The sequence below is a fragment of the Oncorhynchus mykiss genome, chromosome 20 (genome assembly GCF_057628025.1).
Source record: "Oncorhynchus mykiss isolate SJ-2025 chromosome 20, ASM5762802v1, whole genome shotgun sequence".
Taxonomy (NCBI): Eukaryota; Metazoa; Chordata; class Actinopteri; order Salmoniformes; family Salmonidae; genus Oncorhynchus; species Oncorhynchus mykiss.
In genome coordinates this window covers 8362528-8378184 of record NC_143041.1, presented here as the reverse complement: position 1 = coordinate 8378184, position 15657 = coordinate 8362528, and the positions used below count along the sequence as shown (strand labels likewise).

At 41.8% G+C, this 15657-nt stretch overlaps 1 protein-coding gene across 2 annotated transcripts; it reads right to left on the bottom strand.

The window, feature by feature from the left end:
• Nucleotides 1-749: 749 nt before the first annotated feature.
• Nucleotides 750-11285, bottom strand: LOC149974329 (L-xylulose reductase-like). 2 transcript variants are annotated; one of them, XM_090212068.1, is made up of 9 exons: nt 11043-11285; nt 10760-10828; nt 10398-10495; nt 7279-7436; nt 5852-5894; nt 5633-5732; nt 5426-5490; nt 2712-2829; nt 750-1187 (listed from the first exon to the last, which is right to left on the bottom strand). In XM_090212068.1, exons 2-9 carry the CDS (start codon nt 10809-10811, stop codon nt 1084-1086), a joined length of 738 nt encoding a protein of 245 aa, XP_090068194.1. In that variant the 5' UTR covers nt 10812-10828; nt 11043-11285; the 3' UTR covers nt 750-1083. The 2 variants fall into 2 exon arrangements, with proteins under 2 accessions (XP_090068194.1, XP_090068193.1); XM_090212067.1 differs by having other exon boundaries at nt 10760-11267.
• Between the last annotated feature and the right edge of the window lie 4372 nt (nt 11286-15657).

Genomic DNA, 15657 nt, shown 5'->3' with positions numbered 1-15657 from the left:
CAGTCCTCAGCAGTCCAATCCCTATACCTTTTGCAGAATATCAGTCTGTCCCTGATGTTTTTCCTGGAGAGAAGTGGCTTCTTTGCTGCCCTTCTTGACACCAGGCCATCCTTCAAAATTCTTCGCCTCACTGTGCGTGCAGATGCACTCACACCTGCCTGCTGCCATTCCTGAGCAAGCTCTGTCCTCGTGGTGCCCTAATCCCACAGCTGAATCAACTTTAGGAGACGGTCCTGGCGCTTGCTGGACTTTCTTGGGTACCCTGAAGCTATCTTCACAACATTTGAACCGCTCTCCTTGAAGTTCTTTATGATCCGATAAACGTTTGATTTAGGTGCAATCTCACTGGCAGCAATATCCTTGCCTGTGAAGTCCTTTTTGTGCAAAGCAATGACGACGGCACGTGTTTCTTTGCAGGTAACCATGGTTGACAGAGATCAAACAATGATTCCAAGCACCACCCTCCTTTTGAAGCTTCCAGTCTGTTATTCAAACTCAATCAGCATGACAAAGTGATCTCCAGCCTTGTTCTCGTCAACACTCACACCTGTGTTAACGAGAGAATCACTGACATGATGTCAGCTGGTCCTTTTGTGGCAGGGCTGAAATGCAGTGGAAATTATTTTTGGGGATTCCGTTCATTTGCATGGCAAAGAGGGATTTTGCAATTAATTGCAATTCATCTGATCACTCTTCATAACATTCTGGAGTATATGCAAATTGCAATCATACAAACTGGAGGCAGCAGACTTGGTGAAAATTTATATTTGTGTCATTCTCAAAAACATTTGGTCACGACTGTATATTACACTAGTTTCATCCAGCAGTTCTCTCTATAAGCTAACACACACCCACAATCTGCAACCACAATATGCAAAAAATAAACAATTGCTTACGGTTACAACAAACAGGGCAGCTCATAAAGACTCATTCTATTGTTCTGGGTGACATGTAATCAGTAACATAAAACAAAATCAAGTCCGAATATAATCAGTGCTTGAAGAGGAATTAAATGGGTACTAGTGGACACCATGGAAAATGACTACGCCAGCCAATCAGAAGGCAGAATGAGAAGGTGAGAGGTTAGCAGGCCAGGAAGCCCCCGTCCACAGGCAGGGTGACACCGTTGGTCATAGAACTCTTATCGCTGAGCAGGAACAGGATAGAGTTCACCACATCCTCCACCTCTGCAGAGAGGAACACACACACACAATAATAATACACACACACAACCATAAAGTAACACACCTCCACATGATAAAGAGTGGGGTTGGGCAGTCTGTGTGTCATCAGATGTTCATGGTTAGCTGTGTTAATAAAAACAAGAACATATAATATACAGTATAGAGTGCATCGTGGAAAGTACTCAGATCCCTTGACTTCTTCAGCATTTTGTTACGTTACAGCCTTCTTCTAAAATGGATTCAATTGTTTTTTCCCCTCGTCAATCTACACACAATACCCCATAATGACAAAGTAAAACCAGATTACTTATTTTTTGGAGGGCAAAAATGTTTAAACGGAAATATCGCATTTACATAAGTATTCGGACCCTTTACTCAGTACTTCGTTGAAGCACCTTTGGCAGCAATTACAGCCTCAAGTCTTTTCACACATTTGGGGAGTTTCTCCCATTTTTCTCTGCAGATCCTCTCAAGCTTTGTCAGGTTGGATGGGGAGGATTGCTGTACAGCTATTGTCACGTCTCTCCAGAGATGTTTGTTTGGGTTCAAGTCTGGGCTCTGGCTGGGCCACTCAAGGACATTAACTTGTTCCGAAGCCATTCCTGCATTTTCTTGGCTGGTGCTTAGGGTTGTTGTCCTGTTGAAAGGTGAACCTTCACCCCAGTCTGTGGTCCTTAACACTCTGGAGCAGGTTTTCATCAAGGAGCTCTCTAAACTTTGTTCCGTTCATCTTTCCCTCGATCCTGACTAGTCTCCCAGTCCCTGCCACTGAAGAGTGGCTCCCGTCTGACCACTCTACCAAGGCCTGAATGGTGGAGTGCTGCAGAGATGGGAGAATCTTCCAGAAGGACAACCATCGCACAGAGGAACTCTGGAGCTCTGTCAGAGTGACAATTAGGTTCTTGGTCACCTCCCTGACCAAGGCTCTTCTCCCCAATTGCTCAGTTTGACCGGGCGGCCAGCTCTAGGAAGAGTGTTGGTGGTTCCAAACTTCTTCCATTCAAGAATGATGGAGACCACTGTGTTCTTGGGGACCTTCAATGCTGCAGACATTTTTTGGTACCCTTCCACAGATCTGTGCCTTAACACAATCCTGTCTCGGAGCTCTACGGACAATTCCTTCAACCGCATGGCTTGGTTTTTGGTATAGACAGGTTTGTGCCTTTCCAAATCATGTCCAATCAATCAAATTTACCACAGGTAGACTCCAATCAAGTTGTAGAAACATCTCAAGGATGATCAATGGAAACAGGATGCATCGGAGCTCAATTTCGAGTCTCATAGCAAAGGGTCTGAATACTTATGTAAATAAGGTGTTTCAGTTTTTTTCCCCTCATTTCTAAAAACCTGTTTTTGCTTTGTCATTATGGGGTATTGTATGTAGATTCATGAGAGAAAAAAACAATGTAATCCATTTCAGAATAAGGCTGTAATGTAACAAAATGTGGAAAAAGTCAAGGGGTCTGAATACTTTCCCGAATGCACTGTATAAATAACTTATTAGTAACAAAACAACATGTATGTGACCTGCGAATCGTCCCAGAGGGATGCGTGAGGTCATGGTCTTGGCCTTGCCAGGGTCACTCCATGCCAGTCTCCCCATCTTAGTCATCACGACTGTGGGGTTCACACTGTTCACACGGATCTAGCAAGAAATAAGTACACCCCAACAATCAATACTTATTAGTCAACAAGGCGGTAGCCTAGCAGTTAAGAGTGTTGGGCCAGTAACCAAAAGGTTGCGGATTCAAATCCCCAAGCTGACTAGGTGAAAACTCTGTCCTTGTGCCCTTGAGCAAGGCACTAAACCCTAGTCCCTGTAGATAATCAATACATAAAATCAATACAGTGCCAAGTGAAGGTCTACACACCCCTTGCAGTCTTCACATTTTTCTGCCTTAAAATTGAAACAAATATTACATTTCATATTTTTTTCTACCGATGTAAAACAAACTACTCCAGATTTCCAAAGATAGAACATTTTTGAATTATTTTATATGAAGAGGTCTTGATTGCGTGTCTTCACACCTCAGAGTTAATGGTAGAATCTTATTCAAAATGTTTCACAGCTGTAATGGCTGCCATAGGTGCTTCCACCAACTTCGCAAACTCTTAGGCAGTGGCGTGTCCAGAACATTTTGAATGGGGTGGCCAAGGTGGGGAACAGACCCAGTTTAGGGGGGACATAACACTTTGAACCTTTATTGATGCAAGGTGTAACTGTTATATATAATTATGAAGGTTCAATGCATTAAATGCTTAAGCTTAGGTTTGGTACATGAATACAAACACTAACATTGATTAAAAGTCAGGGTTTTAAATAAGGGTATTAGCATTCAGCAGTAAATTTACTTGAAAGTACCATCCAGAGTGCGAATTATATCCTGATATTCGGGGGGGGGGGGGGGGTCTTTATAGTAAAGATGTCATTTAACTGTAAAAATGTATTACCTTTTAATGTGTCGTGAACACAACCTGTCATGATGTTTTTATCTGATTGTCAAACAAATCACTTCAAAACGTAGGTCATCTACGCATGTTCGTCTACTCCAAAATAAGTCCAGCATCTGAGCAGTGCACTGTGCACCTACCATTTGAATGGAAAGGGACATCTTTTACAAGCACCATATGTCTAATAACATTCAGCTTACAAAGGGTTGTGTATTCATGGATGCAAAAGGAAGCTATACTTCCCCAAATATTTTAACAATAAAAAAACTTAAAAATATATATTTCTCATTCGTGTTTCATAATTTTCCTTCAATTAGCAAGAGGCTGAATCCATTTCACCAGAGAACGCATCCGAGCAGGGCAAACAGCGCCCCTCTTTCTTAGTATCTGTAGCCCATGTATCTGATGCAGTCTGGCCAAAAAGAATATGACATGTCATGCTCTTTTTAGCCAGACAGGATCATATACATGGGCTCCACATATATTTTTCCATTTACATTTTAGTCATTTAGCAGACGCTCTTATCCAGAGCGACTTACAGTTAGTGTATTCATCTTAAGATAGTGTATGTTGTTGTCCCACCTAGCTAAGTGTACAAAGCATTAGGAACTCCTTCTCTTGACATAAACTGATCAGGTAAATCCAGGTGAAAGCTATGATCCCTTATTGATGTCACTTGTTAAATCCACTTCAATCAGTGTAGATGAAGGGGAGGAGACAGGTTAAAGAAGGATTTTTAAATCTTAGAACTGCTATGCTGCTGGGTTTTTCCATGCTCAACAGTTTCCCATGTGTATCATGAATGGTCCACTATCCAAAACACATCCAGCCAACTTAACACAACTGTGGGAAACATTGGAGTCCATCATCCCTGTGGAACACTTTCAACACTTTTTTCTGAAGGCTAAAGGGGGTGCAACTCAATATTAGGAAGGTGTTCCTAATGTTTGGTACACTCAGTGTATCTCAGTCCTAGTAAGTACATTTTTCCTCAATAAAGCATCTATCAGCAAAGTAAGTGCTAGTAGTGGGGAAAAGTCAAGTGTGAGTGTCAGTTCACGAAAAGGGGGATACTCTTTGAAGAGGTAGGGCTTCAGATGTTTTTGGAGGATGGGGAGGGACTCGGCTGTCCTAGCTTCAGTGGCGATGTTTCGCTCGCTCGGATGCTTTCTCCGGTGAGTCTTACTGTTGGTGCGCGTCTTGGTCAAAATTATTAATATAGTCAGAGACGACCGATCAGATCTCAGAATTTCTTGGGGTAGGCCAATCAGATTTCAGGGGAGGCCATGGCCACACTGGGCCGCCACTGCTATTAGGGCAACATATATCCATCGTTTTTGTATAAATTGCTCAAGGTCAGTAAATTTGGTTGGAGTCATTGATGGGCAGCAATATTCAAACCTTGCCTCTGATTTTCAAACAGATTTAAGTCAGGATGGAGACTGGACAATTCAGGAACAGTCAACACCTATTGGAAAGCCATTCTGGTGTCTTTGGCATAAAAACATTTGTAATTGTCTTGCTGAAAAATAAAACTATCCCAGGGTTAGGTATTAAGAAGACTGAGGCAGGTATTCCTCTAGCTTTTTATCTGGGCTTTGCTCCTTTCATGTTTCTTTTGATCTTGACAAACTCCGCAGTCTCTGCCGGTGACAAGAATACACATAACATGATGCCACCACAATACAACTGTTGCAGACAGAGATTTAAATGTACTGGTCTGACATCAGAAGAACCATGTGTGTCTTGATGTGTGCTCTCTGCTATTGGGTCAGTCCTCCTGTAGTTACCTGATAGGGTCCAAGCTCCAGGGCCATAACCTTAGTCAGCATGTCCAGAGCACCTTTAGTGGCACCTGCACACACAGACCGACAGTATGCATTCAAATATCAACTACATCAAGATGTAGTGAGTTAATTGATATAATCGAGCTATAGCTGAGATATGTTTTGATGGGATGTATGTACTGCTCTGTTTGGTCCCGGTCAGTGACTTACAGTAGACGGTGTGGTCTTGGAGGGCACACTGAGACGCCTGGCTGGAGATGTTCACTATGGAGCCTCCTGTTCCTCTGGCCTTCATACCCCGAGCCACAATCTACCCACACACACAGAGAGACAGAGAATGCACAGTGAGTGTGGAGAAACTGTTAAGTTACCTATAACGTATAACTATGTTACAGGGAGCCAATTCAATTTCTGACAGCCTTTTCTTACCTGAGAGACATGGAGGACAGCCTTCACGTTGATGTTAAAGGATCTGGGAATAGGAAAAAAAATCTATGGGATTTATGAGATATTCCTATTAATGTCCAGATAGCCTTCTATGTTTGGAATATTTCTGTTGTGTAACTAGCACACAGAGGTAACACAGTTTAAACCTTGTTCATTTAAACCATCCTATCTGGAAAGCTATTTTTCAACCATGTTTAAATAAACAGGTGTAATATGTACACTACCGTTCAAACGTTTGGGGTCACATAGAAATGTCCTTGTTTTTGAAAGAAAAGCAATTTTTTTGTCCATTAAAATAATATAAAATTGATCAGAAATACAGTGTAGACATTGTTAATGTTGTAAATGATATTGTAGCTGGAAACTGCAGATTTTTAATGGAATATCTACATAGGCGTACAGAAGCCCATTATCAGCAACCATCACTCCTGTGTTCAATGGCACGTTGTGTTAGCAAATACAAGTTTATCATTTTAAAAAGGCTAATTGATCATTAGAAAACCCTTTTGCAATTATGCTAGCACAGCTGAAAACTGTTGTTCTGTTTAAAGAAGCAACAAAACTGGCCTTCTTTAGACTAGTTGAGTATCTTTAGCATCAGCATTTATGGGTTCAATTACAGGCTCAAAATGGCTACAAACAAAGACCTATCTTCTGAAACTCGTCAGTCTAGTCTTGTTCTGAGAAATGAAGGCTATTCCATCTAGAAATTGCCAAGAAACTGAAGATCTCGTATAACGCTGTGTACTACTCCCTTCACAGAACAGCGCAGCGCAAACAGGCTCTAACCAGAATAGAAAGAGTGGGAGGCACAACGGAGCAAGAGGACAAGTTTTCTAATGATCAATTAGCCTTTTAAAATGATAAACTTAGCAAACACAACGTGCCATTGGTTGCTGATAATGGGCCTCTGTACGCCTATGTGGATATTCCATTAAAAAAATTGCCGTTCCCAGCTACAATAGTCATTTACAACATCTACACTGTATTTCTGATCAATTTGATGTTATTTTAATGGACAAAAGTGTTTTCTTTCAAAAACAAGGACAAATTGGGACCCAAATTGGACCAGGTTGTCTCAGTTGCGACCCAATATTCGCATTGCGATACAAAATTGCCGAAATGCCACCTGGAAAGCTATTTTTAATGCTATATTGACAGTAATGTAGCAATTTATAAGACAAGCAATCAACATTCCGACCATTTCCATTGACAATCAATTTTGCTCGATGAAAAATGTTAGTAAGCTCACTGGTTTGAGACCACAAAAATCAACCAAATACACTAAATAGGCTGCTAAAAGCTCTGCTGAAAATACTAATTGAATTTACAAAAATTCTGACATTAAATTGTTTAAACAAAATGTTGAGAATTTCTGATTTAAAGGACAGCGATGAGAGCATCTTTACATGTCAAACTGGTCGGGGGTGACCTCTAGGAAAGGCTGCAGCGTGGCATAGGCTGCGTTATTCACCAGCAGATCGACATTACCGCCGGCCTCCCGTAGCGCCTCCTCTGTGGCCCCCCAGTCACCGAGGTTCACACACACCGGCTTGATGGACGGACACTGCAGGGAACAACCAGCACCAGAACCAATCACACAGAGAGAAAAGACAGCAGAGAGAATCACCCCAACGAATCACCACAAAGAATCTCCCATCATCTCTCGTCACGGAGCCGAAACAATGGGACATGGAGGTGAAAAGAGCAGCAGGGAAAACTAGCTAGCCTCTAATGATATGCGTATAGGGCTAGTGGAGAGGAGAGGTCCTATAAGGGGACAATAGAGCATGCAATGGGGGGGGGGGTCCAGACCTTGAGCAGTGGAGGGGGGGCTGGGCGGGGTTGTAGGGATATGAGGGTCATAACGCAGTGGAGGCTGCTCAGAGGAGGATGGGGAGGACCATCCTACTCAGTGAATTTCTGAAAAATAGTGAGATTTTTTGGGGGGATAAAACTATACTAAATATATTCACGTCACCAAATAACTAATTAAAAGACACTGTTTTGCAATGACGTTCTACAGGTCTACAGTAGCCTCAACAGCACCATGGTGTAGCTGGATGACAGCTATTTTCCATCCTCCTCTGCGTACATTGACTTAAATTCAAAACCTAGGAGGCTCATGGTTCTCACCTTCTATAGACTTACTGTCATGGCCAAAAGTTGAGAATGACACACATATTAATTTTCACAAAGTCTGCTGCCTCCAGTTTGTATGATGGCAATTTGCATATACTCCAGAATGTTATGAAGAGTAATCAGATGAATTGCAATTAATTGCAAAATCCCTCTTTGCCATTCAAATGAACTGAATCCCCAAAAAACATTTCCACTGCATTTCAGCCCTGCCACAAAAGGACCAGCTGACATCATGTCAGTGATTCTCTCGTTAACACAGGTGTGAGTGTTGACGAGGACAAGGCTGGAGATCACGCTGATTGAGTTTGACTAACAGACTGGAAGCTTAAAAAAAAGGGTGGTGCTTGGATTCATTGTTTTTCCTCTGTCAACCATGGTTACCTGCAAGGAAACACGTGCCGTCATCATTGCTTTGCACAAAAAGGGCTTCACAGGCAAGGATATTGCTGCCAGTGAGATTGCACCTAAATCAAACATTTATCGGAACGTCAAGAACTTCAAGGAGAGCGGTTCAATTGTTGTGAAGAAGGCTTCAGGGCACCCAAGAAAGTCCAGCAAGTGCCAGGACCGTCTCCTAAAGTTGATTCAGCTGCAGGATCGTGGCACCACCAGTACAGAGCTTGCTCAGGAATGGCAGCAGGCAGGTGTGAGTGCATCTGCACGCACAGTGAGGCAAAGACTTTGAGGATGGCCTGGTGTCAAGAAGGGCAGCAAAGAAGCCACTTCTCTCCAGGAAAAACATCAGGGACGGGCTGATATTCTGCAAAAGATACAGGGATTGGACTGCTGAGGACTGGAGTAAAGTCATTTTCTCTGATGAATCACCTTTCCAATGGTTTGGAGCATCCGGATAAAAGCTTGTCCGGAGAAGACAAGGTGAGTGCTACCATCAGTCCTGTGTCATGCCAACAGTAAAGCATCCTGAGACCATTCATGTGTGGTGTTGCTTCTCAGCCAAGGGAGTGGGCTCACTCACAATTTTGCCTTGGAACACAGCCATGAATAAAGAATGGTACCAACACATCCTCCAAGAGCAACTTCTCACAACCATCCAGGAAGTTTGGTAATGAACAATGCCTTCTCCAGCATGATGGAGCAACTTGCCATAAGGCAAAAGTGATAACTAAGTGGCCCGGGGAACAAAACATTGATATTTTGGGTCCATGGCCAGGAAACTCCCCAGACCTTAATGCCATTGAGAACTTGTGGTCAATCCTCAAGAGGCGGGTGGACAAACAAAAACCCACAAATTCTGACAAACTCCAAGCATTGATTATGCAAGAATGGGCTGTCATCAGTCAGGATGTGGCTCAGAAGTTAATTGACAGCATGCCAGGGCGGATTGCAGAGGTCTTGGAAAAAAAAGGGTCAACACTGCAAATATTGACTCTTTGCATCAACTTTATATAATTGTCAATAAAAGCCTTTGACACATATGAAATGCTTGTAATTATACTTCAGTATTCCATAGTAACATCTGACAAAAATATCTTAAGACACTGAAGCAGCAAACTTTGTGGAAATTAATATTTGTGTCATTCTCAAAACTTTTGGCCACGACTGTACACATAATTATGACGACTTCCGGAGGACATCCTCCAACCTATCAGAGCTCTTGCAGCATGAACTGACATGTTGTCCATCCAATCAAAAGGATTAGAGGATGAATCTAAGTACAGAAAGCATACGCTACAGCTAGCTAGCACTGCAGTGCATAAAATGTGGTGACTAGTTGACTCAAAGAGAGAAAGACAATAGTTGAACAAATTCATTTCTTCAAAAATTAAGGACAAGCTGTAGAGAGAGAGAGAGATAGCTATATTTTGTTAGATTTCTTTTCAATATAACTTACACTCACTAATGCAGCTAGCTAATTTAGCCTACTCAAACAGAGAGGAATGCTATTTATGTTAGCTAACTGGCTCTTATTATTATTTTTGTTATTTCTTTAACTGAAAAGGTTATCCAACACTAAGCTAAGGCTATCCAACACTGGAACTCTTCCAAGTCAAGGTCTGCTAGATGCAGGCAAGTGTGTGCAAGGCATTCCTGGGCATGTCACTCACTGTCTGTTACCTTGGTTGCTCCAATTGTTTTTTTGACATGTGCACCTACATTATAAACTATAATTCGTAGGCTAGATTGTTGAAACTTCATGATGGGTATAGGGAAAATTGAGTATCACATATTAGACTAAACCTATCGATGTTACATTGAGCTGGGTGATTTAAATATGAATGACAGTCATCCAATATGCTGTAATAGAAATAAGGCCATGCTCATAAATGTTTTTTTTTTTTAAAGACGTCTTCCCCAATCTTAAACGGTACCGACACCCCACTGTTGTAGGGGCATTGTGTGTGTATATGGGTGTTGCGGGGGTTACCTCCAGCAGAAGGCTGTCCAGGTCAGCCCGCGTACGTGTGACTGCCACGACCTCTGCCCCGCAGCGCGCCAGAGCAAGCGCCGTGGCCCGGCCGATGCCTGTGTGAAAATATCCATAAACACAATGACCATTATTCACTGGAGATCTCAGTGTGACGGCCAACCTGACACATACATTTCGACAATGTTTGGGTTATTCGGTCACCCACAATCATGACAGTGGTTCTTTCAGGACACATTGGATGTTGCTTAGTTTGAGCTCAAAACTACTTGTTGATTTACTTGTTGTAAGTGCATTTGGTTGTGTTTTCGCAGCAAACCAGACGTCGACACTATCTTTAAATATGGTGGTAGTTTTCTTACCTTTTCCTGCCCCCGTGACTATGGCCCGCTTGCCTGCGAAAGAGATTTCCATGGCTCTTCAGACTTTCGCTGCGAAGTTATGGGACAAGTAAATGTTGCACAATATGGAGAGCAAAGGGTGAGAGACACAATGCAACAAAATAGATCATCCGCATGCGATAAGGGCGAAATCGATACTACATGCCCTCCTCACTTTCAAATATTGAAAAATGTCGCGTTAAAATAAATATTCGTTATATGAACAGTGCAAGATATATTGAGCTCTATTAAGTAATTTTCTTACCCAGTTGTCACTGGTTACGACAGCCGCACAGTCATAAACCCCGCCTATTTCTACAATGTATTTTCTTAAAACGTAATTTTAAACATAACCTTAACCACACTGCTAAATGTATGTCTAACCTTAAATTAAAACCATAAAGCAAATTTTTATTCTCATGAATTTTAGCGGAAAACGGATGTGGTGTATGAAGAGTGCACCTCGAAGTTGCGCAAAAAGTTAATGGATAAAAAAGTTACTGTTCCTAGTTGACCCCTAGAAGCAACGGGTATATAGGCAACTTAATATTCAGTCTTGCATCAGAACAGAGTATTCAACAACCAACATCAAATTCACTGTAGATTGATATTTACAATCCAATTCAATATATGTGTGTTTTCATGTGTATTTAGAGAGATACTTTCATTTTATAAAATATAATCTCAGTAAACCATACTGTACAGGCCAATGTCAATAAAACTTCTGATTTTAGTCAAAAGGCAGCCTTTTTACTGTATCAAATGATCTAGTTAACCAAACTACATGATAGTGATGCATGCACCATATACAGTGGGTGAAAAGTCTGTGCCCCCCTTTCTGATTTTCTCTATTTTTGCATATTTTTGACACGGAATGTTATCAGATTGTCAACCAAAACCTAATATTAGGTAAAGGTTTACAAATAACAAACTAAATGTATACTTAGTTTATTTATTTAATTAACACATTTATGCAACACCCAATTCCCCTGTGTGAAAAAGTAATTCCCCCCTACACTAAATAACTGGTCGTGCCACCTTTAGCTGCAATGACTGCAATCAAATGCTTCCTGTAGTTGTTGATCAGTCTCTCACATCGCTGTGGAGGAATTTTGGTCCAGTCTTGCATGCAGAGCTGCTTTAACTCAGGAACATTTGTGGGTTTTCAAGCATGAACTGCTCATTTCAAGTCCTGCCACAAAACATCTCAATTGGGATTAGGTCTGGACTTTGGCTAAGCCAATACAAAACTTGTGTGTTGCTTTTTTAACAATTATCATTTTAACTTGATTGTTGGTTTTGGGTCACAGTCTTGCTGCATGACCCAGCTACGCTTCAGCTCACAGACAGATGACCTGGCATTCTCCTGTATAATTATCTGATACAGAGCATAATTCATGGTTCTTTCTATTAGGGCAAGTCGTACAGGCCCCTGAGGCAGCAGAGCATCCCCAAACCATCACACTACCACCACCATGCTTCACCGTTGGTATGAGGTTCTTACTGTGGAATGTAGTGTTTGCCAAAAAAAACACCTGGATAATCATCAAGACTATTAGAAGAATGTTCCATGGACAGATGAGTCAAAAGTAAAACTTTTTGGACGACATGGGCCCTATTATGCCTGGCAAAAACCAAACACTGCATTCCACAGTAAGAACCTCGCCTGTGAGCTGAAGCGGACTCACAGCTGGGTCATGCAGCAAGACAATGATCCAAAACACAATCTACATGAAAATCGTTAAAAGCAACACATTTTATGTTTTGGAAGGGCCTAGTCAAAGTACAGACCTAATCCAAAATGCGATGTTGTGGCAGGACTTGAAATGAGCAGTTCATGCTTGAAAACCCACAAATGTCGCTGAGTTAAAGCAGTTCTGCCAACATTCCTCCACAGAGATGTGCTAAACTAATCAACAACTACAGGAAGCATTTGGTTGCAGTCATTGCAGCTAAAGGTGACAGTTAGCACGTAAAGGGGCAATTACTTTTCACACAGGGGAATTGGGTGTTGCATAACTTTGTTAGTTAAATAAATAAAATAAATACATTTGGTTTGTTATTTGTAAACTCAGGTTTCCTTTATCTAAAAATTTGTTTTTGGTTGAAGATCTGATAACATTCAGTATAAAAAATGTGCGAAAATAGAGAAAATCAGACAGAGGCAAATACTTTGTCACTGCACTATGTCATTTACAATTTTCAGTCTCTTCAAGACAGGCAGTGGAATCATGCACTAGCAGCAATTCAATGACTGTTGTTGTTCTGGTTCTGTGACGTACCCCCTCCCATCTCTCAGAGTAGGAGTGCTGATCTAAGATCAGGTACCCACCAGTCTGTATAGCACTCCTACTCGGTTTATTAAATACGGCCATGAGAATTTGTCTCACTGAGTTAACACATTCTCCAATTGAGTTTCAGTCAGAGAGAGAAATTACCCCAGTGCATAAAGCAATTATCCCAGAGTTATCTTCCCTCTCTGCTGGAAATGGGGTTGGATTGATGGCAGCCCACGATAGGATAAAGGGAAGAGTGAGGTAATCAGGCATAAATCTAATGCGAGCTGGGTTATTATGTTCCAATGAAACAAACATTTCATAGGCCTCCATGCATTAGCTCAGCGTTTCCCAACTCCAGTCCTCGAGTACCTCAAACACCACACATTTTTTGTTGTAGCCTTCGAAAAACATTTTAATGTGTACTGTTGTGGCTGGGAATCACCGCATTAGCTCACTGACAAACTTCATGGGCCAAGCACGTTGTTCCAAAGGGTGGGAGAATCAAGCTGATTATGTTAACTCAAACATTTCAAACCTATCTGCCCCTTATTTACTGTAATAAGAATAGTAAATGTGCCAACATGAAATCCCATTTTATTGGTTGAGTACACATACTTTGCAGATGTTATTGCAGGTGCAGGGAAATGCTTATGTTCCTAGCTCCAACAGTACAGTAATACCGAACAATACAAAACAATAAACACAAATCCAAAAAAATAAATATCAGAACAAGCAATGTCAGAGTCTGGAATATAAATATACAGTATGTGTATATGATGGTGTGTGTAGACAGTATATGCATAGAAAGGTTTGTACAACAGTAGTTATGTAGGATGAGCCTTGACTAGAATACAATTAAGCAATAAGGCTCGAGGTGGTGTGGTATATGGCTAATATACCACGGCTAAGGGCTGTTCTCATGCACGACGCAACGAGGAGTGCCTGGATACAGACTTTAGCCGTGGTATATTGGCCATATACCACGAACCCCAGAGGTGCCTTATTGATATTATAAACGGGTTACCAACATAATTAGAACAGTACAAATAAATGTTTTGTCATACTCGTGGTATACGGTCTGATATACCACGGCTTTCAGGCAATCGGCATTCAGGACTTGTGTTTATGGATATTTTCACACAGGCACCCAGTGTATAATATAGTGTATATTCGGAAAGTATTTAGACCCCTTGAATTAAAAAATAATTATGTTACAGCCTTATTCTAAAATTGATTACAAAAACAATCCTCATCAATCAAAACACAATACCCTATAATGACAAAGCAAAAACAGTTTTTTAGACATTTTTGCTAATTTATAAAAATCAACTTAATGTAAGAATTCAGACTCTTTACTCAGTACTTTGTTGAAGCACCTTTGGCAACAATTACAGCCTTGAGTCTTCTTGGATATGATGCTACAAGCTTGACACATCTGTATTTGGGGAGTTTCTCTGGGGATCTTCTCTGCAGATCCTCTTAAACTCTGTCAGGTTGGATGGGGAGCGTCGCTGCACAGCTATTTTTGATCAGATTCAAGTCCAAGCTCTGGCTGGGCCTCTCAAGGACATTCAGAGACTTATCCCGAAGCCACTCCTGCGTTGTCTTGACTGTGTGCTTAGGGTTGTTGTTCTGTTGGAAGGTGAACCTTCGCCCCCCAGTCAGATGTCCTGAGCGCTCTGGTGCCTTATTTCCTCCAGACGTGATGCTTGGTGAAGTTATCAACACATTGGTTGTAGTTCTCGCTTAGGAAAAACACTAGACCCCCAATACTCGCCTTTTCGAGACGCATACAAGGCCCTCCCTTCTGCAAACCAGATCACAAATACATTTTTCTCCTCCTTTCCTATAGGCAGAAACTCAAACAGGAAGTACCTGTGCTAAGGTCTATTCAATGCTGGTCTGACCAATTGGAATCCATGCTTCAAGATTGTTTTGATCACCCGGATTGGGATATGTTCCGGGTGGCTTCTGAAAATAACATTGACGTTTACACATACATGGTGACTGAGTTCATCAGGAAGGGTATAGGGGATGTTGTTCCCACAGTGACTATTAAAACCTACTCAAACCAGAAACCGTGGATAGATGGCAGCATTCTCACAAAACTGAAAACGCGATATGGTTGAATACCAACAGTGTAGTTATTCCCTCCGTAAGGCAATCAAGGCCCCACAAGGGCCCCTCCTGTACTCTCTGTTCACCCATGGCTGCGTGGCAATGCATACCTCCAACTCAATCAAGTGTGCAGACGACACACCAGTTGTAGGCCTGATTAGCAACAATGACAAGATAGCCTACAGGGAGGAGGTGAGGTCCCTGGCGGAATGGTCCCTCAACGTCAACAAAATGAAGGAGCTGATCATGGACTTCAGGAAACAGATACGGGACCGCAGTGGAGAAGGTGGAAAACTTCAAGTTCCTCGGCATACACATCACTGAAAATCTGAAATTGTCCACCCACACAGACAGTGTGGCGAAGAAGGCGCGACAGCGACAACCTGAGGAAGCTGAAGAAGGTATTTAGCTTGTCCAGGAGCAAGGTGTCGGTGTCCGCGATGTGGCTGGCTTTCCCTTTATAATCTGCGATTGTCTGGAGTC

Bases quoted from the DNA above. Each gene is read 5' to 3' on its own strand.
- LOC149974329 (XM_090212068.1), bottom strand. From the start codon at position 10,811: ATGGAAATCTCTTTCGCAGGCAAGCGGGCCATAGTCACGGGGGCAGGA. The intron at 5,491-5,632 runs GTAAGTCACTGA...CTGTGTGTGCAG, and splicing joins CCAAGACCACACCGTCTACT to GTGCCACTAAAGGTGCTCTG. The intron at 1,188-2,711 runs GTCACATACATG...TCCTCTCTGCAG, and splicing joins CCCTCTGGGACGATTCGCAG to AGGTGGAGGATGTGGTGAAC.